This window comes from Penicillium longicatenatum, assembly GCF_028827895.1.
Source record: "Penicillium longicatenatum strain IBT 33135 chromosome Unknown contig_6_segment0_segment0, whole genome shotgun sequence".
NCBI lineage: Eukaryota > Fungi > Ascomycota > Eurotiomycetes > Eurotiales > Aspergillaceae > Penicillium > Penicillium longicatenatum.
In genome coordinates this window covers 3394521-3420476 of record NW_026643123.1, presented here as the reverse complement: position 1 = coordinate 3420476, position 25956 = coordinate 3394521, and the positions used below count along the sequence as shown (strand labels likewise).

Genomic DNA, 25956 nt, shown 5'->3' with positions numbered 1-25956 from the left:
ATGGATTCTTCGAGTCCGTTTCACTTTCCCCAACATCGTCGAACGCACGAGGGGAGCTATTGATCGTGACAAATTGTGGACGGAGCAAATCCCGAATCTCCACGGCTCGGGATTTGGATCCAGAAGATCAAGCAATCAGCGCACCCGTTTCTATATCATAGGAAGCACTTCTTCTTCACTCGTCCAGATTCCCACAACACAATGCACAATTTGCTCCATCAGTTTAAGAATTGAAGAGCAAACCCCGAGGACCTAAACGCCAGACCCCGAGAGCTAGTGAGAAAAGAAAGTGTGCGAGAACGACCAGGGCGGGGATTGCGGAGTATCGCCCCATGCCATCCCGGCCGTGTGATTCGCCATGGTCGACGCTTTTCACAACGAGAGCGGGCTTGTCTCGACGGCGCTTCGGCCGATTCGCAAGAAGTTCGCCAAACCACCCGTGAAGGTAGCTTGTTTGCCTTGGTACGTAACGCCCCCGGGTCCCAGCTAATGCACAGATTTCGCTAATTCCCGCCTCCAGCCGCGCCTCGCGAACCCGATGTGGTGGGCAAGAGCCGTGTTCAAATGTAAGTTTCCACCTGGAAAATGCCCTAGTGACTCGTCGCTTTTCCTAGGCCGTCTGCTAGATTAGTTCCCGTGCAAGATGGGATCGATCGCATTTTACGTGTGTACTAATAGCGTCGTCTTAGTGTCTCAACAAAGGCCGAAAATGCTCGTATCTACCCAGCAAACGCGGTGGGCCTCGCACGAAGAAGCAAAGGCCCTCGCCGTCGCCTGAGGAAGACGCGGCGCCGCAGGGTGGTGCCCAGTATGCGGCGATCACCGCGGAGTTCGAAGAACGTAAGTTTATCATGGCCCAATCGCTTGCTTTGCCGTGATATTAATGGCTCCACCACAGCACCGGAGATGTTTACACAAATCGATGTACTCTCTTTGCCGGGCGCAGGATTACGGCATCTAGACTTCCCCCAGCAGGTGTCTTCTATGTTCCAGGGTTACTATGCTGGTGATACGGATCCCGCTCATGTTCCCCTGGAACTCATGCCGTCGCCATTGACTGGCGCACAATGCTATGTACGAACCTACGGAAGTGAACCGGAAATGTATGTTCAAATTGCCTCCATGGCGCGTGTAGAAAGCCTTCTGATAATGTCTACAGATTAAACGCCTACTATGATTTCATCCATTGCTATTTCCCCATTCTTCCACCGCGAGTGGCACCGCAATGTCGAGACCGCCCTTTGCAATGCCCGATATCTTGCTCTGACCCATCATCGGAGCCCCTGATGATGTACCGGCCGCGTTCCCCTCTGAGTCTTGCCATCTCAGCTGTGCTCGCATTAATTCCGCACCCTCATGATCCTGATTCATCATCGTCAGCATCACTCATTCAACGCAGAACATACGCCAACGCGTTCGCGCAATTGGCCAATACGGCCATCGAAACTGAATGTGATCTTGACATATCTTCAACTGACCCTGGGCAGGCCCTATCGTCTCCACGGCCTTCTGTCAATCGAGAAAGGCTCCATCCCCAGACCCCAGAGGATTTGGAAACTCTTCTGGCTTTACTAATTCTTTCTGTGTACGAGTATTCTCAGAGAGGCAACTTGCTAAAGATGAGATACCGGGCCAGTCAAGCATTAGCTCTGGCCTTAGATAAGTCACTCCATGACTACGTGGAAGAGGACGAATTTTGCGAGGCCCGTCGGAGAGCATGGTGGATGACGTACTACAGTGTTATACAAGGCGCCATCGTGAGCACAACTGTGAGTCCAGTCGACCCGAGCTAGATATGAACATATGTCTAATCATGAAACAGCCTCCTACTCTTGTCATTAATGACCCTCAATTTACGACCCCATATCCATCATTCTCATCAGATGCTGAGGTGTGTTTTCCAATCTCGAAGCCCTGCCATTCAAGGGTCTTCAGTCAGAAAGGTCAATGATTTAACAAGTTCTCAGGGATGGTCCATCTTGATACAGGCGCAACAAGTGCTAGTATCCGCGACCCAGTTCATTGCCGATCTTAATAAATCACTTGCTTCGCAGTCGGGCCTCCACTATATGTTTGAACGGATGCAACAGCTTGATTCCTGGACAAATTCAGTACTCGCACAGTGTGAAATCCTCCCAATAACATCTCATGCGCCAGACTTCGGTGATTGCCGCGAAACCATCACCGCACGATGTATACGAACGATGTGCAGGATTAAGCTGTCCAGTGCCCAAATCAAAACTCATCGATTCCGCGCTTTCTCAGACATTCCAATCTTCGTCAAAAGACATTGCGATCTAACAGCCGCCAACGCTACCAATACAGCCCAAATCCTCACTCCAAAATCATCAGGCACAGCAATCAACAGCGTCTCGTGCTCATGCAGCAATCTAGACCAATTCCAACGAGCCCCATCAGCTGAATACATGACCCCATCGGATTCATCCACCTCATCTGACATTCATCCTTACATCCCGCAGTATCCACAATATCCCTTCGCTCAAGGGTTCCCATATAGCACGCAACACTCTGGCAAAATTTGCCTCCGCGCTGCCATCCTCATTTCACGCTTGTTCGAATCTTTGCCTTACCCGCAACCACTTTCTGAAACACATCAACAATCGCATCAACGAGGCGGTGTCTTACCTCGGACCATGCCTTCTTTCGCTTGTTGTTTGATGCAGAGTAGTTACGCGATGTTCATGATTTTCTACAAGACGCGCGTGGCGAACCAGGTGTCCCCGGACCGGGAATCTGAAATTACGAGCGACTCGACCGACAGACTAATTGAGGAGCTTCGGCAAGGTCTGCAGAGAATTATCCGGGCTGTTTCCAACTATTCATTGGCTTTTGAAGCCTTAGATGGGATGAGAGGTAAGTTAATCCTGTCTTCCTTGCTTTACCATTACTCACATTGCTCTAGATGAGATTCAAGGAGCATACCAAACAGCCTTCCCGCCAAACACAGCTATTTAAACCATTTCGTTCGCTTTTCAAGTGATCCACGGTATACGGCGTAACATCAGCGATTCCCCAGTCCTTGTATTCTGCAAAACAAACCCTCTTCCCCACTCATTTCTTGTTGTTTCCCCATGACCATAGCGAGAAGCATAAGATGCTTTAACAGGTATTCAGAGTTCCTTTTAAGTCCCTCATTCATGATACATGTACTTATCTATGAACTATATAATAGCAACGCACACGAAATGGCAAAATATTGTTCTGTTCTTTTCATAGCGTCTGCCGGGTCGAGCCGGCGTTGAATCTCATATTCAACAATTTAATCATAGGTATAGCATTCGAATATGAATCCGGTAGGTAACACTGGAAAAGGAATATACAATAAGTGGAGGATTTTGAAGGTTAAAAAGATCTAGTTTCTAGTAGTACAGACACCCGAGCATTGATTTCTATATCAAGACAACGAGATTCGCCATGCCCAGGTAGCTTTTAGGTATGAAAGTTTCTGTGATAAAGAAACGATCGGCACCTGGCATTTGAGGTAAGAAATACCGGTAAACGCAAAGAGATAACCAAAATAAAGCAAGGAAAGCAACCCTGGTCAAGAAACGTGAATATATATATGGAGCCCTTCCCCAGATTGATTATTTCAATTGTAGCAATCTCATGGAGAGCCAAGTACTGTACATATCTATGAAAACAACACCAAGAACGCATCAAGGCAGATAGAATAAAGAAGTAGAAGAACACGTATATAGCAATATCCCTATCGCACCATAGATATCTCCTAGAACAGATTCGCGCGGCTGAACGGAATTTGAGAACCAAGTTGCCCATTATGTCAAATGCACCAGGTAAGCTGCTCGATGTGGGATCACTCCCTACTATACACTATGGAGAAGACCTTGTTGTCTGGCTACATCCCAGGCCAGAAGGTAAAAGTGTGCTCGCTTCTCTGGATCTTATACTCCATTCCACGCAAAAAAAAGGCTATCGTCCAGGTCGCGGTCCATATCCGCAAAAAAATATACTGATATACATGGTGGTGAATTCTCAGGAGGCTGAGTATAACTCAATTGAGAAGGTTGGCTATGACTGGCTTCAAGATGAACAAGGATGCGACTGATGAGCTTGTGTTGATTTAAGGACTACTAAAGTAGCTGCTGTAGATGTTCGAACAACCCATCTGGAGAGCCATTGGAAATTGAAATCATAAAATGTTCAAGAGCTTTATTAAGCCAACATTTCTTTGAGTGATCACTCCTACCCTCCCTGTTTTCGAAGGCGGAGGTTTACCAGTAAAGAGTGTACTATTCCCCAAATATCGAGTTCACTTATTATTCTTTTGGTTGGCGAGATTTCTGAAACAGCACTGGTATCTATTTTCGCCTTTCTTTACTCTATGTAAATGGCTATTGCTGCTTGTTGCACGTTTCTTCGGCCAAGAAATAAAGACAAAGGGATCTGTTAGAAGGTTTTACAATTACAGAAATGTTGAATTCCAGTATTTCTTTGTCTTTGATCCAGAGACTCACTGTGCCCAGTCATGTGTGCGATCGATCAATGTATGTATGTTTAGTGAGGAATTTTCAATACAACGCCTAGTAGGTAATATGTAAACACCGTATATTTCCTCTAATTCTTCGCTAGAACGGTAGAAACGCTAGGCAAACATAAAAGCAGCCGGTACCATTTGATGGGAACGAAAGACCAGAAATTTAAATCCCTAAAAGAGAAGAGAACAGAAGGAATCACAGCTTTGACCGAATTCCCTCCAGCCTGAATTTGACATCTTTCAAGACCTTGCTCGACGGCTTCCAATCGTCGAACTGACGTAGGAGCTCCATCGTCTCCTCCTGTAGCTCACGACGCACGTGCTCTTCTTCGAGAAGGCCGCGCATCGCAAACGGAAGGATGTACGGGTTTGAGGCAGCAGAAGGATTAGATCGCTTTATGTTCAAGGTTGCATCTGGGGCTGTAGATGTTTCCAGTGCAAATTGGACGGCCATGTAGTATACGGCTTCGTCGTCATATAAACGGGAATGGCCGTCGCCAGTATAGAGACTGCCGGCCAGCGGGGTGCTGAGTTCGCGGATTAGACCGTGGTCTGGAATACCGAGGTTCCTAAGTTTTAGGGCGAAGCCAACAAGGTGAGAGACGCTGATAAGATTAATGTTAATGCTGGTGGGGTTCTCGTTTTGGAGGGATGCTTACAAGCTTGGTGCATGCACTCTGCCATCCACGAAAACAGATCGGTAAATGTATGGATGGGCAATGGGAGAAAATAATGCAGACTGCAGAGAACAATTAGTGAGAATTGCTTGAAAAGATCATTCCGGGTATCGTTGGCATACCTCTAGGGAGACGAGTTGATCGTCAATGCTCCCAACATACGAGATTCGAACACCAAAGTCAAGTGCACATCTCAATGCAGCTTCGTAGTCCTGGGATACTTTGCTAGAGGGTAATTCAAAGTCGAACAGCTCCCCGGCAGATCCACTGATCCATCTGGAGCGGTAAGAAGAAAAAGGGCCCATGTTCACACCAGCCATAGCACATATGCCTACCCGTGACGCATTGACACAGCCAAAAGATATTAGCTTCGCGACCAGCATGATTGACACAGGCACACCCTGACTGTGACATGCGACCAAAATGAAATCGGCTTTGCGAATCTCCTCCATCCAGTTCAGGAGTAACTTCCAGAGCAAGTCCACTCGCTCTGAGATGCGACCTTCCCCTTCTAATGCGATTTTTTCAATATCACAAGAGTATCCATGGTCCACTGTCCATTTCCGAATTGATTCTGCCGCCATGTTGGAGAACCGAATAGATGTCCCCGTGGGTTGCCCAAGCACGGTACGGATTAGCGGGGCGGGAAAGTAGCCATGGACACCAATGGCGAGAGCGCGTTTAATTCTAGGGGGTTCTTTCACACGAGACACATGGTTGTGCTCGGGTCCTTTGCTGTAATGTAGAAACCGGCCAAGGGACTGCAACAGAGAGGGTGATTCTTCCAACTTGTATGTGTCTTCAAAACGGGGTAGCACTTGGTTTGGCAGGATGTTTTGCAGTTGTTTTGAAGCAGTAGAGTCGATCGCTTGAGGTTCTTTGGATGGTGTGAAGGTAGATGTCGCCTCAATCGCGGATACAGCCCCGTCCTTCAAACGACTATCCTTGGGTGGTTTGACTTTTAGGCTGCCCTTCTTTGTGATGTTTACATTTGCTTCTGGGTCAGGTTCCAACCCCGTTGTGCGAGATGGAGTGTCCGGTGCTACTGATGCCTCGACTGCCTCAACTTCCTGGGGCTTTCCTGGCGTGGCATCCTTTGGTGGATCTTTTGACCAGAACGACCACCCTGAAGACTTTGTGGTTTCAGCCGGGGGTTGAGGTAGACCAGCTGCCTCTTCATGTTCTGTGGGATCTTTTGGCGACATATCCACGTCCTTACTTGCTGACGGATCTGATACGGTGGGAGGCGGATTGCTCGATTCCGCTGTTGCCTGTTCTTCCTGCTTACTTGACGAAGAACCGTACCACATCTGCAACCAAGAGCGTTTTTGGGCGGTTGAAGCAGTATCGGTTGTGGCTTCAGCCTGAGATGGCCGGTTGTCTTGTTCTTGTTCCACTTGCTTCCCTTGTTCAGTCGGAAGTGCTGTATCTGTTTCAATATCGGCTTTGTTTGTAGCTTGGACGCTATCGCCTGGTCTCTCAGCTTGGTTCGTTGATTCAGGATTGCTCACAGTCTCTTTCTGTGGGAGTCCTGTTGGATAAATCCATGAAAACCATCCGCTGGGTTGCTCAGCTGCATGTCCTGCATGCGGTGTGTTAGGCTCCGGACTATCATCAATAGCCAGCTCTTGTCCTTCAGCTGCTTTTTCCTGATGCTTGGCTGAAGCTGCAGACGATATTTCTTTGCCTGTTGCTGGTGTCTCTGCCGCTGGGCTATCCTCAAGCTTGTCTAGAGCCGTCGTAGAAGCTGACCCATCCGAAGCAATGTTGACTCTGGTTGTAGTCACGTTGGCAGGGAGTGAACGGGTGGAAGCACCAGCTTTCTTGATGAGTTGAATAGAAGGCGCTCGGTTTCGTTTTGGGGAGTCAAAGAGGGAGGTCGAGGATTCTGCGAGGCTGGAGGCAACGTTCTGGGCGACGGATATGCTCTCACGGGCAACCTCGGTAACTGGAGCCGCTTTGGACATTCGCGAGGTTGTTGACCAAGACCCAGGGTACCAACTCTGGGGCAACAATAATGCATGGTTAGTTAAGAGGACAAAAATGCTTCAATTTATTGAGGATGCAAACTCACCGCACGTCCTTGAGGCTGGGAATCCGAGCGGTCTCGCCCAGCATTGCTTGGGGATGCGGGGGACGGTGAGTCTGCGCCAGAAGGACTGGGCTTCGCTCGTTTGCGCGATCCCCTGGGCGTCATGGAAGCGAAGATAGTATCATCAGGTAATGTCAGGATGAACTGGACACGAGCTCTTTCAAGGTTTAATCTAGTATAACAAGCGCCACGAACCAGGGCATCTGATAATCACGTCACATGTTGGGCTTATGCCTGGTTTTAATGCCTTCATGCCTAAGGCTACTAGACATTCAAAATGTATCCGCCACCTTACTCAGGCACCAAGCCTATCCAAGATTGTTCCTAAGGCGGTGAGAGATAAGTCGACATTTTTTTTTTCTCCGCCGATGTTGGGGAGCAAAGTATACAACCTCTTGTCGTTTTTTTTTTCGCCTTGTTTAGTTTGCATTCAGGGCAGTTAGGTCAACGCAAAGACCGCCCTTTGCTTCAAAATGGCTATCCAGAAAAAGGTATGTTCTCCTCTCATCACATTTAGAACTGTGAAATTAACTATGATTGAAGCACGGAAAAGGTCGTTTGGATAAATGGTATCGCCTGGCGAAGGAGAAGGGTTACCGATCTCGAGCTGCGTTCAAGCTGGTACAGCTGAACAAGAAGTATGGATTCTTGGAGAAGAGTAAGGTCTTGATCGATCTTTGCGCTGCGCCCGGTGTAAGTACCCACTTGCGAGGATTCTTCAATGGCTTCATGTCTAACAAATGGCGAAGGGTTGGTGTCAAGTCGCCGCAGAATGTATGCCTGCCCAGAGCATTATTGTCGGTGTCGATCTCGCCCCGATCAAAACGATTCCTCGAGTCATCAGTTTCCAGAGCGATATTACCACTGACAAGTGTCGCGCTACAATTCGACAACATCTCAAAACCTGGAAGGCAGACACTGTCCTTCACGATGGTGCCCCCAATGTCGGAACAGCTTGGGTGCAGGATGCTTTCTCCCAAGCTGAGCTGGTGCTGGAGTCATTGAGACTGGCTACGGATTTTTTGATCGAAGGCGGAACCTTTGTCACCAAGGTTTTCCGATCCAAGGATTACAACCCTCTTCTGTGGGTGTTCAAGCAGTTGTTCACATCAGTCGAGGCAACCAAGCCTCCGTCGTCACGTAACGTCTCTGCCGAAATTTTCGTTGTCTGCCGCGGATACAAGGCCCCCAAGCGCATCGATCCGAAATTCCTCGACCCTAAGCACGTCTTCGCGGAGCTCTCCGATCCGACCCCGAATAACGAGGCCAAGGTTTTCAATCCCGAGAAGAAGAAGCGTAGACGTGAAGGTTATGAAGAGGGCGACTACACCCAGTTCAAGGAGATTCCAGTGACCGATTTCATCAACACCACAGACCCAATTGCTATTCTGGGAACCTACAACAAACTCAGCTTCACAGAGCCAATTGGTGGAGATATTGCCATGACCACTGTGAATCGGCTCGAGGAGACTACAGACGAAATTCGGAAATGTTGCGAGGATTTGAAGATTCTCGGAAAGAAGGAATTCCGCAACCTGCTCAAGTGGCGTCTGAAGCTCCGCGAGAAATTCGGCCTAGTGGTCAAGAAAAAGTCGCAAGGTGAAGAGGGTGAGGGCGAAGAAGTCACAGAGGTCGCTCCCATGGATGAGGAACTGGCTATCCAGGAAGAGTTGCAACGCATGCGAACAAAGGAGTCTTTGCGCGACAAGAAAGAGAGACGTAAGGAGAATGAAAAGAAGCGAAAGGAGATTGTTCGCCTTCAGATGCACATGACCACCCCCATGGAAATTGGTATGGAGCAACATGGACTTGGAGGTACAGGTCCGGACTCCACATTTACTCTTCGGCGTGTGGACAAGGCAGGTGCCAGAGATGCTGTCATCAGCGCCCGTGATGTTCCTGTGGAAAGCGAGAGTGAAGATGAGTCTTCCGAAGACGAAGAGAGTGACGACGACGGTGATCTCCTGGAAAGAGACCTCGATTCGATGTACGACCAATACCAAGAGCGCATGCAAGACAAGGATTCGAAACTGCGCGCAAAGAAGGCACGCAAGGCGTACGAAACCGATGAATGGGACGGCTTCTCCGAGGACAACAAAAGTGACGCCTCCGATAACGAAGAGGAAGAGGAAACCTATGCCGCTGCTCCACAAGCTGCAGTCCCTCGGGGCAATATTTCAAATAATGCCGCTCTGTTCTTCGACCAGGATATCTTCCAGGGTGTAGAAGACGAAGAGGAAGAGGAAGAAGACGAGCAAGAGGAAGAGGAGGAAGAGGATGAAGATGAGGAGATGGAGGATGTGGAGGACAGTGAGGCCGAAGAAGAGATCCCCGTATCTAAGAAAAAGAACAAGAAAGAACCCAAGAAGCAAACTTCGGAGTGGGTTGATTCGGATGACGAGCCTGATCACTTTGATGAGCCCCGCAAACCCAACGGTCAGCTGGGTATGTCCTCAATTTGCCTCTTATTGATCTTGCGAGTTCGCTACTAACAACACGACTACAGATATCGATATTATTACCGCCGAAGCCATGGCTCTGGCTCACCAGATGGCCACCGGCGAGAGAAAAACCAATGACATTGCTGACGATGGTTTCAATCGCCTCTCATTCCGCGATGTGGACGGTCTTCCTGAATGGTTCCTTGACGACGAGGGCAAGCACAGCAAGATGCAGCGGCCGGTCACCAAGGCTGCTGCGGCTGCTATTAAGGAGAAGTTGCGTGCTATTAACGCTCGTCCCATCAAGAAGGTGATGGAGGCAAAGGGTCGCAAGAAGTTCAAGGCTGCCCAGAAATTGGAGAAGTTGCGCAAGAAGTCCGCACTTCTGGCCGATGATGAGGCTCTCAGTGAACGCGATAAGGCACAGTCGATCTCCAAGCTCATGAGCAAAGCCACCAAAAAGAAGCCCAAGCAGCAGGTCAAGCTGGTTGTGGCTCGGGGTACCAACCGTGGTATCTCTGGTCGTCCAAAGGGCGTCAAGGGCCGGTACAAGATTGTGGATGCGCGTATGAAGAAGGATATCCGGGCGCAAAAGAGACTGGCGAAAAAGAAGGCGTAAATAATTTGTTCATAGTGCATATCATTATTGCGCATCATCAGTGTATTAGTCATCCAAAATACCCGAATTTCCGCATGTTGTATAGTATTGTAGTCTACGTTCCTATTTTGGTTAAAGGCCTCGTGCATTCTCGAGTAGTTCGAGGGTAAACGTGGATTAAAAACGTGGGTTAAGCGTAGTAAACGCCAAGAACTGACACCCGCGGCGGTGGTTCCCCCGAGTGGCGCTTATGCTTATCGATTACTTTCTGCCTCATCGTAACTTTCTCTTCTCAACTCTCCAAACTCCCTCGGGGTATCTGGACTAAATTTCTCTATATATACTTAACGCTCCTCGTTATTCTTCATGTTTTACCGGTGCATATATTAGACATTTGTTGCATTCCCCCGCCACTGTTTATAAATACGACATTCTCACCTACCTGCATCCCACCTGATGGGCTTTTTCGACCACCTCCAAAAAGGAGGAGGGGCCTTTACCCTACAGCCACAGAAAACGCAAGTCCGCAAAGTCGTCCAGACACGACCAGCTACGAAAGCGAAATCTGCCACTCAAACACCCGCCAACGGCTCACCTCGTGTCCCATCCTCATCGGAGCGGAGCCGCAAGGCGCCCGCGTTAAAAGCCCGATCGGTCTCGAGTGACCCAGACGCCCTCCCCTCTAAACGACTCAATACCCCTTCACGCGCTCGAAAACGGCCGACCCCCGAACAACGGCTTTCGAGTGACGACGATGTCAGTGATAGCGATACATCCTTCGAGGTGCGCAAGCGTGCGCGGACCAGTGCCAGTGCAGAACCAGATCCCGAGAGGCGGATTCGCTCGGTGAAAGCATTTTCGGAGGAAGGATCGCGTCCATTTAAGATGTGTCACGCAGCCGATATTACCTCAGGTCAGAAGGCCGGGAAGTTCAAGCCGGCGTTTGGGGCTCAAGGCAAGCCTGCCGAGATTCGCTTGCAATACCCGAGTGCTTCGCAGAAAGAGAGGTAAGGCATCCAAGTTTTTCTTTTGTTCCTTGTTTTCCCTCAACGTTGCAGAAAACTAACGGACTTTTTTTTTTTACTTCATCAGATTCGACTGCGTGGTACCTCGCGATAACGACGAGTTCCGGCCGATTGATGATATTGTTCAGGTCATCGAGACCGTCTCCGATAACTACGTACCTGAAGAAGAAGCGGCAGAGTTCAACGACGAAACCACTGGAATCAGACGGCGGTTGCGCAGAGCTCTTGCGGTGACATCGGAAGCTCAATTCCGCGAGGCTGTCGATGACTACAATAAGGCGATTGAACGTTTGAGAATCAACGGCAGTCTTACAAAGCAACTTAATGCAACCCAACGCATTAGTTTGCCCTGGGTAGAGCGAATTTTGACTCAAACCTATGCGCGCACAGTGTCTCCTCGAGTCGAGTCCCTCCGACAATATGAAAATGGCACTGATAATGTGTACGGCGAGCTTCTCCCACGCTTTATCAGTAACATTTTCAAAGAGACCAAGTTGAAGTCTGGACAAGTTTTTGTTGACTTGGGGTCAGGTGTAGGTAACGTCGTACTCCAAGCAGCGCTTGAGGTTGGCTGTGAGAGCTGGGGCTGCGAGATGATGAGCAACGCCTGCGATCTGGCAGAGCTACAGCAGTCCGAGTTCAAGGCTCGCTGCCGGCTTTGGGGTATTGCGCCAGGCAAGACTCATCTTGTTCGTGGCGACTTTTTGGAGCAGGAGAGTATTGTCAACGTCCTGAAGCGTGCCGATGTGATTCTCATCAACAACCAAGCTTTCACCCCGCAACTCAACAATGAGCTTATTAATCACTTCCTTGACATGAAGGAAGGTTGCAAGATCGTCTCGCTCAAATCTTTTGTCCCTGCCGGCCACAAGATTCAGTCTCGAAACCTCAACTCTCCAATCAACCTCCTGAAAGTCCAGCAAAAGAACTACTGGTCTAACAGCGTGAGTTGGACCGACGTCGGTGGTACATATTTCATTGCCACAAAAGACAGCTCAAGGCTCAAGGCTTTTGCCGACGGCACTTTATAAGAAGAGAAGAATTCCACAAAATCATCAGCACTCACAGCTGGTTCTACGATTTTCCTATCTCCGAGGGATCGGCAGGCATTGGGATCGTTTGAATTCGTGTAAATTGTGATTGGTTTGGGTCCTGTATATTACCTTTGTTTTTTGGACATGTCTCCTATATGTATGATACCATTTCTGACTTGTATATAAAGGCGGTCTGATCCAGTTCTGCATGACAAGTGGTATCTTACTGTTTAGATAGTCAATGGACAATGTATGCGCCGCTATCAAGCTCTTAAAGACATCTGGGCTGGCCAAATGCATCGAGAAGTTCTATGAAAACTTAGAGGCATCGTTCATGGCGTCTGCTTCCAAACCCATCCTCGCCATCCAGCGATCAACCAGCTCTTGATTTTCATGCTGAAGCTTATTTGACTTTTGGTCAGCCATGTTCAGTTGGAGATTCAATGTCGCCATCTCATCTTGGAAATCCTGTCATGATGTGAGCCAATTATTCAAGCTGCTTGAGATCACCATCCATAATTGAAGCCTTACCTCGAGAAGTTTAGCCTTGCCCCGTAGCTCTTCGTCCCTGTCTTTGAGGCGTGAATTCAATTGCAGTCTCTCGCTTTCTAATGCGTTAATGCGGCGAGCATCCTGGGTGTTTTTCTTGCGAAGCTTTTCCACTTCACTGGTAACTTGATTGAGTTTCTCCTGTAATTCTGATCGAAATCGCTGGGCCTCTGACAGCTCAGCGCGAGTTTTATTCAAAAGCTCAGTTGATGAGACACCAGCCGTTTGATTTTTGGCCGTCGCGCCCGAAGAAATAGGGCGCTGAGTCTCTCTGGCGACCGAACATTTTGGGTCCACTGCAGGACTGCCAGCTATGCTTATAGGGGCGGTAAGCGTGGCCGTGCGATCAGCGAGGTGAGTATCTAGTACCGAAAACGGCATGTTAGTATGCTGTATAGATGCCTAGTATATGTGGAGCTGCACAAGAGGCACGAACAGGCATCATAGAGTGCAACGTTGGCCTTCTCTCTCTGGTCTCGAACGACCAACGCAGCCAAATACTCGTCTCTCCAGTAGGCCATTCACCGTTGGGGCGCGATCGACGAGGGAGGAATGTGATCGGGCGATGATGTCGGGGTTGCTATCTGTTATCAGGATTACTACTGCCCCCCTCGACCGCCCGGCCTCGTGTATCAGCGGATCCCGCTGCAACCCAACTCCAACTCTCCAACTACGTTCGTCTACTTTTTCACCTCCCAACGTTTCTGGGTAGTTGATCTGAATTATCTCTTCTAAAGCTACATTCGATACCATTCTAGTGGTACTTTACTCTTCCGCCTTCCCGCGAGGCTCAAAGAGATACCGCTGCCATGGCGTCACGCAAGAAGGTCCTCCTGAAGGTACGATCTCCGCACCAGCTCCGTACCGTCCAGCATGGGTTTGTTTCGCCAACCCCCACATTAACGTATGAATTTTTTGCAATAGGTCATTATCCTTGGTGATAGTGGTGTCGGAAAAACCAGTCTGATGAACCAATATGTGCGTCTTGTCCCGTTCTTAAGCTAGCCTTCTAGCGCTTCAGCCACGGCCGACCTCCCCACTTTGAAATAGCTGACATCGTTAATCTTGCCAATGAATAGGTCAACAAAAAGTTCAGCGGAAGCTATAAGGCCACTATCGGAGCCGATTTTCTCACTAAGGAAGTACTCGTCGATGACCGACTGGTGACGATGCAGGTAAGGCTAGCTTCCACAATCTGACCAGTAACGCCATCCGAATCAGGCAACTGACTTCCTCTGTCTAGATTTGGGACACCGCCGGTCAAGAACGATTCCAGTCTTTAGGTGTCGCCTTCTACCGAGGAGCCGATTGCTGCGTTTTGGTCTATGACGTGAATAACTCTAAGAGCTTTGAAGCTCTTGACAGCTGGCGAGATGAGTTCTTGATCCAGGCCAGTCCACGGGATCCTGAGAGCTTCCCTTTCGTGAGTTATCCGTTCTTCCGATGTGGGGTTGGCGGGTTTTTCGCCTTGCCCACGTGGTCATCGCATGCCAGACCCAATACTGACATTTCACGTAGGTCGTGATCGGTAACAAGATCGATGTAGAGGAGAACAAGCGGATGATCTCTTCCAAACGAGCCATGACTTTCTGTCAATCCAAGGGAAACATTCCTTACTTTGAGACCAGTGCCAAGGAGGCGTTGAACGTCGAGCAGGCCTTCGAAGGTGAGATTCCACGGCCCGTTATACAAAAGAATATAACGCTGACCGTCCATTTTTCTAGTCATTGCCCGAAGTGCTCTCGCACAGGAGGAGGCTGAGGAGTTCAGCGGTGAATTCAGCGACCCTATCAATATCCATCTGGATAATGAGCGTGATGGCTGTGCCTGTTGATACCCTGACCTGATACTTCAACCTGATACTCATGACGTTTAAGCGGTTTCTTTTCTTCTCCTATTATTGTTTTCCCTTGGAGTTCAACATGATCATTGTTGGTGGTTTCCATCTACCGTTGAGATTTTCGCCCGCAGAGAATGTCAACGGGTTGCTTTCTGGATCTGTCTCCGTGTAGATGTTTATCGTTTTCTTTCGGAGTACGTTGTTTGTCTAGCAGTCTGCGCTTAAGGTTGTAATCACCTATTGTGTTCTGCTAACACTATTCAGCGCGTGCTTTTCGTTTTCCAGTCAATATATTGATCTCAGACCCGTTCCATGTTGTCCATAGCCAACTTCACAGACGAGAAAAAAAAATTTCAAAAAAATTACTTTCCTCAAGCAAATAGAAATAGAAAGTCGAGCAATTGTGGAAGTAACCTTGCGGAGTAAGAGATAAGTGACCAGCCGGACCCTTTAGTGCTGATAGGACTGCGCTGCTTATCGCCGATCCTCATCCGCACACTGCTTGGCATCTCCGCCGTCACGCGCACATTCGCTCTGCTGGGAGGATTGGTGGTCTTTCCCTCCGAGCATACCTGCACCCAGGTTCCCTCGTCTCAAATCCTCAGGTCCCACAGATGCCCATGAATATCCCCCGCTCCACATAGCGCGCCCGGGACTCAACAGAATCAATATAAGCCCTGCGACGGCCGAACTCGGCACGCCATCATCTCGGACCCCAGATCCCACAATCATGTCTACAGACTTAGATGCGCAGCCCACAAGGATAGGGATGGCGAGACGGACCCTCGGTATCTGTCTCCTCCTGCTCGTGGTGGTACTATGGACAACCTCAAATTTCCTAGGAAGTGTACGTCCCTACGCTTCACCGCATGGCCCCCAAATTCCCCAAGCAACCCTGGCACAATGAACGTTTACTGACTATGAATACACTGTGCAGACTATTTTCGCGGATAAAACATATCCCAAGCCTTTCTTCGTAACATACCTCAACACCTCGTTCTTTACAATGCCTCTATTCGGCGTTCTGCTCAGTCGGACAATTGGTCTATGGCGCGCCAACAAGCTTGGGCAGGTTGACTCGTTTTGGAGTTGGCTACACCATATGGATTCTGCTGAACCTGTTTCAACCGATGAGTCAAGGGTCTTGCGCCGTGTGTCGATTGACGACGAGGCTCATGGTAGTGGTGACTATGATGGTGCGCGGTATTTGCCCAAAGGCGCGAACGATGAGAAGTTGGGATTAAAGGCGACTGCGAAGCTAAGCTTCCAGTTCTGTCTGCTTTGGGTATGATTGCTGCCATTTTCATGTATAACGATGATGAGTCGCTAATTCGCTATAGTTCACGGCGAACTATTTCGCAATGGCGTGTCTTCAATACACGACCGTTTCAAGTACCACAATCTTAACTTCGACAAGTGGTGAGCATTCTTGCTATATGTTTGAGACAAGACTATGTGTATTCAGGATTTGGCGCTAATGTTATCCATCAGGTGTCTGGACGCTGATCTTCGGCGCCTGTCTGCGCGTTGAGAAGTTCACGGTCCGGAAGGCCCTTGGTGTCCTCGCTTCTCTTATCGGAATCATCCTGATTTCACGGGTGGATCTCTCAAAGCCAGACACGCCGGCTACCCCCACTGCAGACGAAGGATCGGGTACATTTCCTCACAAGACAGCCGCAGAGATCGCCCTCGGTGACGCCATGGCAGCCTTCAGCTCAATCATGTACGGCGTATACACGATCGTAATGAAGAAGCAAGTGGGTGATGAGTCGCGCGTGAACATGCCACTTTTCTTCGGCCTCGTTGGCTTCTTCAATCTTATTCTCATGTGGCCTGGTTTCTTCATCCTGCACTGGACGGGCGTTGAGTTGTTTTCGTTTCCGGAAACGAAGCGGGTGTGGACTATCGTTCTGGTATGGCTATCTAGTAAACTCTTCTTAAATGTTGCATTTAGAACTAACCATGGGGATTAGGTCAACTCGGTCGCTTCTTTCATTTCAGATGTTGCCTGGGCGTATGCCATGCTCCTGACCACGCCCCTTGTGGTTACTGTTGGCCTTAGCTTGACCATCCCCTTATCATTGGTTGGGCAGATTGTGTTGCAAGGACAGTATGCAAGTGCGATTTACTGGGTCGGTGCTGCAATTGTGTTCCTATCATTCGTGGTTGTCAATCACGAAAGCAAAACCTTGGACGATGCGACTCCCGCAGATGAGGGCAGATCATCCTCTGGGGAGTATGAGAGCATCCCTCACGAGGATATTCGGTGATAATGTGCGTAGTAGACTTGTGTGTGGTTTTCGGTTGGTCTCATTGTGGGCGTTTCTGGATCATCATGACTTTCCTTTTCTTCTTTCTTTCCCGGGACTATTGCGTGCATTTATAGTCTGCCAGATACCCAGGTGGTATCTTAGACTCAATATAGATAGTGTATTCGACTGTACGCGACTTGTATCCAATCATTCGGTTGCTTCTTGGAATCACTTGGTACTTTTAACTAAATGTTTATTTGATTATTTGCTTACTTCAAGAAGAATTGCTTTGCAGATTCCCTCAATGTCAAGGTGATCACCTTATTTTACTATAGCAAGTCAGACCTTAAGGCTTAAGCAATCAACTACCTTGAAAATGGACAGGACCTTGGTGCCAATTATTGATTAAAGACATTGGGTCAAAATACCAATATGTGCAGCATATCAATTCAACAAGAGAAAGTATCCACACAAAATAAATGCGAAGTAGTGAGCGTCAAGGTAGATCTCCTCGCCGATAAACAGTGAATTAAATGACACAACGCCTTCCGTTTTTCCAAAGACGCTGGTAACAACAAATCCTGGGTATATGCTGAATGGAATAATAAGCAAAGAAAGTGGAAAGGAAAAGAACGAGAAGATTGGGGAGCAGACGAGTAGGAGAGATTGTGGTAAATGACCAGTGGTTTGCAAAATTCATGAAGACGGCGTAGATCAAGATGAATCAAACGAAGGGAGTCACAGGTGAGGAGGGGAATTTAAAAACGAGAGGAAAGAAGGAAGAGTTGACGATTGTGACGGGATTAAGTCGTGGAGGCGGTTGTTTCAAGCTTCTTGCGAGCAACAATAATACTCTTCAGCGAGCCAAGCCAACGCGCCAAGGACTCCTCATCTGAGGCACAAAGACGGTAACTCTTGTCTTCCGCGATAATCTGCAGACAGAACTTCTTAGATCGAGACAAGGGGTCAATTTCGGCTACATCGATGATCTGTGACATGGAGATAATCTTGACAGGCGAGTATTCCTGCTCATCCTTGTAGAAGGCGAGGTTCTTAGGCCGTAGCACAAGCCAGAGTCTTTTCCACTGCCGCACAGCACCCTTGATGCGCAACCCCTGCAGATACCCCTGGCAGATGACTCGCTCGGGATCGCGCAGGATGCCTAGATCGGCTTGTCGGCCTGCATCTCGCGGCAGGGATGTAGACAAAAGCCTGTCATCTGGCGCGGATATGGAAAGGGTATGAATGGAGGGCATTGAGCGCAACCGATTATTTCGTGGAGGAGGGCCATCGGAGAGCTCGGAGTAGGAGGTGACGTCGTTACCAGAGTAGTCCTGGGTGTAGGGGGGTCTGCGGGAGGACCGGGCACCGGGAGACAGTGTGCGGCCCTCGGGGGAACTGGGGCGACCGACGGCATCGAAATCGGAGTGGTCGGTTGTATCCTCGATGAGCTGTTTCTGAATTGCGGGGGTTCCGTTTTGCTTGGACAGCGCCGCTACAGCAGCTTCGTCTGCGTCCGCCGGGGTCTCTTTGCGGATGCGATAAATCCAGTCATCTGCGTCGCGTTCGGAGTGCACCTCGAAGCGGTAGTTCTTGGAAGGCGTGAAGACACCGAAGACATGCTGGCGATGTGAGCGTGGTGACTTGACCGAGGCGACGGCGGTTACGTCGGATAGGTTGATTGAGACACGGAGACGGGTGGTTTCTTCATCCTTGTAGACGGATAGTAGATTTGGGCGGAGGACCAGGTAGGCAGGTTTCCAGGAGGCGCGAAAGACATGCTTGTGCTTAACCCGTCGGGAAACACGACCGCTCTTGAGGACGCGGTCGAATTCAAAGCTTCCGTTCTCGTTGACGGGGGAGAAGGTATCCAGATTCATGTGGCCACTACGCGACGGGGGTGGACGAAGATGATGATCAGGTACCCGGATGGCTGGGGATCTGTTGCTGAGCCCTTCGGAGAGCGAGGGACGAGCCAGCACAGAACTCATGGTGATGGAGCATTAGAGTCGCGCATTAAAGAGTTATAGGGGGGAAGTAATAATCGAAGAAGTGGAAGTAGGAGTCTAGATCTATGAGGAAAAGGGGGGGAACCCCGCGGTGTGCACCATGCAAATTGACGATCGTTTCCTATCAATCAAAATTCAAAACGAGTCAGGATCTGAAGTTGCAGGTTGTTGAATAAACGCGAAATTGGAATTGCCCAGGTGATAGAAATTCGATGGTGGATGACCTTACACTGGGCAACGGGTGATGTCTTACGTGTGGTAAACCTGATGTACGGTATACCAGGTTACCATATTTCCAATCGATCTCATTTGAGGGTTCCAAGCTTTATGATCATACTGTAGACTATTCGGTTTGCCTATTCTGTATCAAATCAAATCGAAAGCAGCCCTTTCGAGTAAACATGCACACGAACACTATGCAAGGGTCCAGACCCCCTTCAGGCCACATCGCCCGTAACGAAGAAAAAGTGGAGTACGGACCCTGTACTCCCTGCAAGGTACGGTACAACTCGAGTTTGTTTATTATCTTTAGATCTATGATCTATCTATCGTCTACGGAGTACATGTATCTCATGTGCACTTTATACATAGCCATGCTGGTTATTGGCGGTACGGGAGGCTCTGATGATTTGCGGGTACAACGGCACAGTCTCCGGCCTGGACCCTCGATCGTCATGCGCTAAATCCTTTTGTCAGGACACAGAAATAGCCTGGTCATTTGACTTGGAACGCATAGGTAAGTTATTCATGGACTGCATGTCGACGCGTCACAAGGCAAACTAAGTATACAAATCTATGGGAAACTTGTTGCCTGTGATTACCTGTCAAGCATTTAGAGTGGGGACGATCATCCAGGTCCTAGATTATGCCCAGGTGTACTTCAGTGGTGAATTAATTTTTTTTTTCTCTTTAGCGACTTGTAGAATCCACAACCCATAAGTCATCGAAAGCTCCTAAGGCCCTCGTGTACCGCAGGCCGCGGCCAATGACCACGGGCCGAAATAAAATTAAGCAAAAAAATAAGAAATTGGTAAACGGCCCTAAGAGCCCCTACACGTTTGGACTGTTTTTATCACAGAGATAATGAGTTGAACGCATAGAGCATAGTCGATAGATGATCTCTTCCTTCATAGATATAGTTAGATTAGAATGCAAAGGCCATAACTTGAAGATCGAAAAAAAAAAGAAGTTGCCTTTTCGCCCCAAAACCACTGTAGTGGATAGATTACTGTAAATGACATACCGCCTGATGATCAGTTTCCGGGCAATCACTCCATACCTGTCGGATAAATAACGGTCTCGGGTGTGAAACGCGTGCCAAGTACCAAAGAGGCCACAACGCTTGCGCCTCCCTGGACTAGGCTTGGCAGGACTTCTCAACTTCATCCCCATTCCCCCCCTCAAATCTTTCCTCCTTTTCTACACTTGAACAACCATCCTCCATCTCATGTCCACCACTCATCGTCATCCCCATTGCTGAGGTCATCTGCGTTACCCGCTCTTGACCCCTCTCAACCCCCGGCTCCTGGGACTGAGAAGGACTTCTGGGGGGACAGGAAAGGAGGTATTCCTCCGGCCACTCGTTTTTGTCCTGTGAGATCTGGTAGTTGCTCATCTGAGTATCGGGCTCCGGATTCTCTTGATTCCTCCCTATCGATTCGCTCGGAACCACCTCCCTCCCGCTTCCCTGATCGCTACTGGGGTCCTACAATTCTCCAGCCTGTGCTATTTGCTCGGGATCCGATTATCCTCCGTGGGGTTTCGACGCGTGCCCCATAATCGCACACATGAGCTTCATTCAACGCATCACAAAGCGGCTGCCCAGCGCGCCAAGCCTCCCAATAGACGATGAGCCCCGGGAGAAGGGCCGCAGTTCCGCCCCTTTGGCCTTCTTCCGTCGGCGCATTCGTTTGAAGGGCAACTCGTCCATTTCGATACCCCTGGGATTTGTTTTACTATTTCCATGTCTTGTAATTGTCTTCATTCTACTTCTTTTCGTCCGACACCCCTCGTCTCCCGGAGGTATTCTAATTCCAGCGGGCACTCCGCCTTCCATTCGGTTCGTCTTGCTCTCCCTCAACTCTACGCCGGCATCAATAAACAAACTATTGTGATCAAATACTGACCGTGTATTCGCGTGGAACAGGAAAATCAGCGAAAAGTATGACAAGGTTTTCGCCACAGGCTGTTTGCCAATCGATCCGGATGGGCCGAAGGGCCCCAAGGCCAATGCCGCTTTCGTCGTCCTCGCAAGAAACAAGGAGCTTGAAGGTGTGATCCAGTCGCTCAAGTCCATTGAGCGGCATTTCAACCGTTGGTGGCATTACCCCTATGTCTTCCTTAACGACGGAGACTTTGACGAGGAGTTCATGGCAACGGTGAAGAACTACACCAGCGCGCCAGTGGAGTTTGGCAAGATCGACAACAGTATGTGGGGATTCCCTGACTGGGTTGACCACGAGGTTGCCAAAGAGGGCGTTCGCAAGCAAGGTGACGCGGCTATCATGTACGGTGGTATGGAGAGTTATCACCACATGTGCCGCTTCTACTCAGGGTGAGTGATCATCACGAACGAGGAGACATCGATAGACGAGACTAACCCAGCCGTATAGACACTTCTACAAGCACCCTCTCCTGATGAAATACGAATGGTACTGGCGTTTGGAGCCCGAGATCAAGTACTTCTGTGACATTACTTAGTAAGCATCACCCCCTGATCATGTCTTTCATTTGCTCCAGAATGCTTACATGCTATGTAGTGATCCCTTCCTCAAGATGATTGAGGCGAACAAAACATACGGTTTTACCATTGCCGTCAAGGAACTTCGCGAGACCGTTCCGAACATTTTCCGCTACGCATCGGCTTACAAACGCAAGAACAACATCAAGTCCAAGGGTCTATGGGAAATGTTCTTGGAACGGCCAGCTGAGGAGGAAGTCCCGCCAGAGGGAGACCAGAAGCAGGCCAAGCTCCCCGATGAGATCTTGCAAACCGAGCCCGGCGACAAGAGTCTCGACGACATCGACCCCGAGGCCATGGAAGGCGAGAATTATAACATGTGTCATTTCTGGAGTAACTTCGAGATTGCGCGCTTGGATTGGTTCCGAAGCAAGGAATACGAAGACTTCTTCAATCTGATGGATCGGAGTGGTGGATTTTGGATGGAGCGATGGGGTGATGCCCCTATTCACTCCCTGGCTGCTGGTGCTCTGCTATCCCCGGCGGACATTCATTACTTCCGTGACTTCGGTTACCGGCACACCACCATCCAGCATTGCCCGGCCAATGCCCCCGCGAGGCAACTTGCTCGCGAGCCCTACCTCGAAAAGACTACCGAAGATGAGAAAAAGCGGATTGAAGAAGATGAGTACTGGGCCACCCCTGACCCGGTCAAGGAGAACGGTGTCGGCTGCCGATGTCGCTGCGACACTGACATTGTCGACGTTGAAGGCAAGCAAGGCAGTTGTCTTGCTGAGTGGGTCGAGGTGGCTGGTGGTTGGGCATCGCCATAAATGAAGTAACTACCGCTTCCCTTGACTTTTCTCGTTTCTCATTGCCTGCTTGTCCATGCGTTCTTCTTCAGCTGCAAGCATTACCTGGGTCAACCCTTGGGAGTTATCTCTGCTGAAACCTGCATGTTGTGTTGATCGGGTTCTTTTTGGGTGGCGTTCAACGGATCTCACGGCTTTTTTTTTATTACTCGGAAGATGGCGTGATCATTTCCATCGTCCATGTTGTCGTATTCATCTAGCGTGCTGTCCACGTCGCTGGGATTGGCTGTGTTCAAATTCTGTTTCGTTTTGGTTCGACGAAAGTGGGGTTATCGTCTGGTCAGCAGGATCCCAACGTTCCATCTTTGATGGTATATTTAGTGTTCCCAACACCGATCGTCTGATTTCGTTGGCCTCCGGTCAACGGATGGATGATAGGTCAGCTCGAGTCCTCTGCATCGCATGGGCATACAGCACAGTCTCAGTGACGAGATCAACCCTAGTACAATATGGGTGGGATACTGGGGAGAACGATGGCATCAAGCCCCTGTCTTTTGTTGTCTTTTCCCCCTTTACAATTTTTTTATTTCTTCTTTCCTGCGACTTGTCACTACTACAATTGTTTCTTCCCCTTCTCCCCAGTTTCCTCAAGACTTACACTCTCTTGTGGTTATTCCCCCAGCATGCATTCATGAAATGTACATACCTTGTTCTTCCCTCCCCTCCAATCATCCTTGGTCTGGTGGTTCACACCCACAGGCCTTCTCCATCACATTGCTTTTAAACCTCGCAAATACCAGATCGAGCATGGCTGTTTATAGAGTATGGAATAATCACCCGGTGAATTACGCGAGAATGAGATCAGTATAATGCACACTTTTTTCAAGTTCGAATCGGTCCTGAAGTGTAGATAGGAGATATAGTAATTATCCCAGCTGATGTACGAAAGGGAAGCACCATGCTAGGTTACACGCACTAAGCATCAATTAGGCTAAAACCAAGGCGTGCGAACCGATTAAGGTTACAATCATATCTAGATCGGTAGCTGCCCGGCTGATATATCCTATTGACGCAGTATCCGGGACTTCTTGCCGTGAATTACTCCATGAACCTCGGCGCGACTCCCGACGTCCCTGAGCTACCATTCCAATGCGGGCGGTAGAATCATGATCCCGTTTAGATTACGACAGTCGCTACCACTCTAGTAGCGTCGGATAAGAAGGTGACATTAATGAGGGGAAAGGTGAGGGGGTTCTCCATAGTGAGGGGATCTGCATTGATAGACCAGATAAACAAACCGCACCCCTTTCTCCAAAAGCTTCTTTCTTCACAATTCAACCCCAATGCACAATGTTTTGGCTACTTGGTATACTCGGCGTGGCTGCTGCCTTCAATAACCCTCCAGGGGTGGATATATGGTGTGGCAAGGCATATTATCCTACGTAAGGAGCTTGTCCACGAGATGGCGCGCATGTTTGCTTGTGGGTCTAACATTGTATCCTGTTCAGCAATGCCTCTTTTGAACCGGGTGGCTGGCTGGATAGTCCCACTCTATCTACTGTACCATTGCTGGATCTTAAGGTTCGGCCGCGCATGAGTTTGTATTCAGCGTCCGATCAAAAGGGGTCTTTTATTGTCGATACAGGGATCTCGTACATCCATGGAAATCCACTGGGCAGTGACGCCGTGACAGGAGAGCATAATTCTCAACACCTAGAGATCGAGATCTCTATTGAGGGAAGTCAATTGACCATGCACCACACAGTGCCGATCAATTCAACCTCGACAGAAGTGGAATTTTCTCTCCTCCGTCTTCCTCCTCGCTTCGAGTCATACAATGTAACACTCAAAGCAACAGGGGCAGATGGCCATCATGTTCACACTGCGACGACATCACTTTACCATCTACCCGCCCGAACGGACGGGGGCAGTGTCACAAAAGTGGATAGCCTCTACGGCGGACTCTCTGTCCAAAATCAAACTAACCCATCAGTCTGGACCCCACTGCTTCCGTACTCATACTACGTTAGCTGGGACGGCTGGCTCGAGAAATCACTAGACAACGTCCAGAAATTCAAAGACGACGGCTACAACATTATTCACCTCGTCCCAAATGCAGGCCTCGCAAATGAAGCATTCAACTTCACCGAGCTGAGCCTCTTCCTTGACAGAATGGACGAAGTCGGTCTATGGCTTATGTACGACATGCGCTGGACGTACAAGAATCTCACCTCCGTCCGCGAACAGGTAGATCTTCTCAAAGACCGGAAGAGCATGTTACTGTGGTACACAGGCGACGAGCCAGATGGACAAGGCGATCCACTGAATGCCACCCGGATCACATACGACCTTATCAAGTCGATTGATCCCTACCACCCCGTGTCTTTGTGCCTGAACTGCTACAACTTCTATTTTGAAGAGTACTCATCCGGCGCGGATATCATTCTTTCAGATGTGTATCCCATCGCCGTGAATACAAGCTGGTCGACTGTTTACGAGACGCCTTGTAACACTACGTACGGGTGCTGTGGATGTGATGATTGCGAGGGTAATGTGGAAGATATCTCCGTTCGGCTGGATAAGTTTGCAGAGTATCAGAGCTGGCTTGGAACAAGCCCTAAGCCTTTGTGGGGGGTTCCAATGGCATTTGGGAATGAGACCTTTTGGACTCGGTATCCGACTGCGGCGGAAGAGGTTACTATGACTATGCTTAGTTTGAATCATAATGCGAAGGGCATTGTCATGTGGGATTGGCCGACTACTACTGAGTTGGCTAACGTGACAAGTGCGCTAAGTCGGGTTCTTGCCGGGGAAGAGGTTACTGGTTTCTTGCTGGGTGCGCCTACGGCTTCGTTAGAGGCCAAGGGGCATTCGAAGATGGATGTTGCGGGATGGAGGCTTGGGGATCATATGTTGGTTAGTCTTTTGTCATTGCAGACTCCCTCGTGGTCGTCGTCTGTGACTGTGGAGTTACCGCAGGGGGCCCAGTCAGTTACTCAAGTTCTCTGGGGCTCTAGGGAATGGAAGGTAGTCGGTGGGCACTTGGTTAAGGAGGGTGGACATGGTTTAGAGACTGATTTGGTAGTTGTTAAGCTTGCCTCTACATAAGACGACGGACGTAGGGGTCGACACCCATCTAGCCCTGGAGCTAGGTCGTGAACCTGGGTCTCTCTGCAGTGCTGTATATAGGTAGCTATACGTACCGGATTTTCTTTGACAGAACCGGCATTAAGATGATTGGTCTGAAAATTCTCTTTGCTTGAGGTAACGGACCAAATTTAGATAACGGACGAAACCTCCCCATCTCATATCAAATCCTTACTGATAAGAGCCAATCCAGGTGTAAATAATAGCACGGTTGATTGTCCCTACCCTTAGAGGAGGAATATCCTTCTCTCAGGGGCGCTGCTAGAGGCTTTCTGCTGCATAGT

At 49.2% G+C, this 25956-nt stretch overlaps 10 protein-coding genes across 10 annotated transcripts; 7 read left to right on the top strand and 3 right to left on the bottom strand.

The window, feature by feature from the left end:
- Window positions 1-358: 358 nt before the first annotated feature.
- N7484_009478 (uncharacterized protein) lies at window positions 359-2976 on the top strand (the record flags this gene model as incomplete). Its single annotated transcript, XM_057119865.1, has 8 exons — window positions 359-462; window positions 521-566; window positions 690-840; window positions 899-1103; window positions 1160-1769; window positions 1823-1891; window positions 1968-2874; window positions 2924-2976. 8 exons carry the CDS (start codon window positions 359-361, stop codon window positions 2974-2976), a joined length of 2145 nt encoding a protein of 714 aa, XP_056969420.1.
- Window positions 2977-4712: 1736 nt separating this feature from the next.
- Window positions 4713-7390, bottom strand: N7484_009477 (uncharacterized protein; the record flags this gene model as incomplete). Its single annotated transcript, XM_057119864.1, has 4 exons — window positions 4713-5121; window positions 5176-5255; window positions 5316-7196; window positions 7268-7390. The coding sequence occupies 4 exons, from the start codon at window positions 7388-7390 to the stop codon at window positions 4713-4715; spliced, it is 2493 nt and encodes an 830-aa protein (XP_056969419.1).
- Window positions 7391-7723: 333 nt separating this feature from the next.
- spb1 (rRNA methyltransferase spb1) lies at window positions 7724-10345 on the top strand (the record flags this gene model as incomplete). The annotated part of the gene is made up of 4 exons (XM_057119863.1): window positions 7724-7776; window positions 7829-7978; window positions 8035-9730; window positions 9792-10345. Exons 1-4 carry the CDS (start codon window positions 7759-7761, stop codon window positions 10343-10345), a joined length of 2418 nt encoding a protein of 805 aa, XP_056969418.1. The 5' UTR covers window positions 7724-7758.
- Window positions 10346-10780: 435 nt separating this feature from the next.
- dot1 (histone methyltransferase DOT1) lies at window positions 10781-12380 on the top strand (the record flags this gene model as incomplete). Its single annotated transcript, XM_057119862.1, has 2 exons — window positions 10781-11331; window positions 11417-12380. 2 exons carry the CDS (start codon window positions 10781-10783, stop codon window positions 12378-12380), a joined length of 1515 nt encoding a protein of 504 aa, XP_056969417.1.
- Window positions 12381-12692: 312 nt separating this feature from the next.
- Window positions 12693-13453, bottom strand: N7484_009474 (ATG16 family protein; the record flags this gene model as incomplete). The annotated part of the gene is made up of 3 exons (XM_057119861.1): window positions 12693-12851; window positions 12915-13294; window positions 13369-13453. 3 exons carry the CDS (start codon window positions 13451-13453, stop codon window positions 12693-12695), a joined length of 624 nt encoding a protein of 207 aa, XP_056969416.1.
- Window positions 13454-13741: 288 nt separating this feature from the next.
- Window positions 13742-14766, top strand: rab7 (Rab family GTPase YPT7; the record flags this gene model as incomplete). Its single annotated transcript, XM_057119860.1, has 6 exons — window positions 13742-13771; window positions 13857-13910; window positions 14012-14107; window positions 14176-14355; window positions 14451-14598; window positions 14657-14766. 6 exons carry the CDS (start codon window positions 13742-13744, stop codon window positions 14764-14766), a joined length of 618 nt encoding a protein of 205 aa, XP_056969415.1.
- Window positions 14767-15502: 736 nt separating this feature from the next.
- N7484_009472 (DMT family transporter) lies at window positions 15503-17042 on the top strand (the record flags this gene model as incomplete). The annotated part of the gene is made up of 5 exons (XM_057119859.1): window positions 15503-15619; window positions 15710-16057; window positions 16113-16191; window positions 16264-16685; window positions 16746-17042. 5 exons carry the CDS (start codon window positions 15503-15505, stop codon window positions 17040-17042), a joined length of 1263 nt encoding a protein of 420 aa, XP_056969414.1.
- Window positions 17043-17827: 785 nt separating this feature from the next.
- On the bottom strand, window positions 17828-19015 carry N7484_009471 (PH domain-containing protein; the record flags this gene model as incomplete). The annotated part of the gene is made up of 1 exon (XM_057119858.1): window positions 17828-19015. The coding sequence occupies one exon, from the start codon at window positions 19013-19015 to the stop codon at window positions 17828-17830; it is 1188 nt and encodes a 395-aa protein (XP_056969413.1).
- Window positions 19016-20820: 1805 nt separating this feature from the next.
- N7484_009470 (glycosyltransferase family 15 protein) lies at window positions 20821-22546 on the top strand (the record flags this gene model as incomplete). The annotated part of the gene is made up of 4 exons (XM_057119857.1): window positions 20821-21092; window positions 21180-21587; window positions 21646-21732; window positions 21793-22546. 4 exons carry the CDS (start codon window positions 20821-20823, stop codon window positions 22544-22546), a joined length of 1521 nt encoding a protein of 506 aa, XP_056969412.1.
- Window positions 22547-24277: 1731 nt separating this feature from the next.
- On the top strand, window positions 24278-25633 carry N7484_009469 (uncharacterized protein; the record flags this gene model as incomplete). The annotated part of the gene is made up of 1 exon (XM_057119856.1): window positions 24278-25633. One exon carries the CDS (start codon window positions 24278-24280, stop codon window positions 25631-25633), a length of 1356 nt encoding a protein of 451 aa, XP_056969411.1.
- Between the last annotated feature and the right edge of the window lie 323 nt (window positions 25634-25956).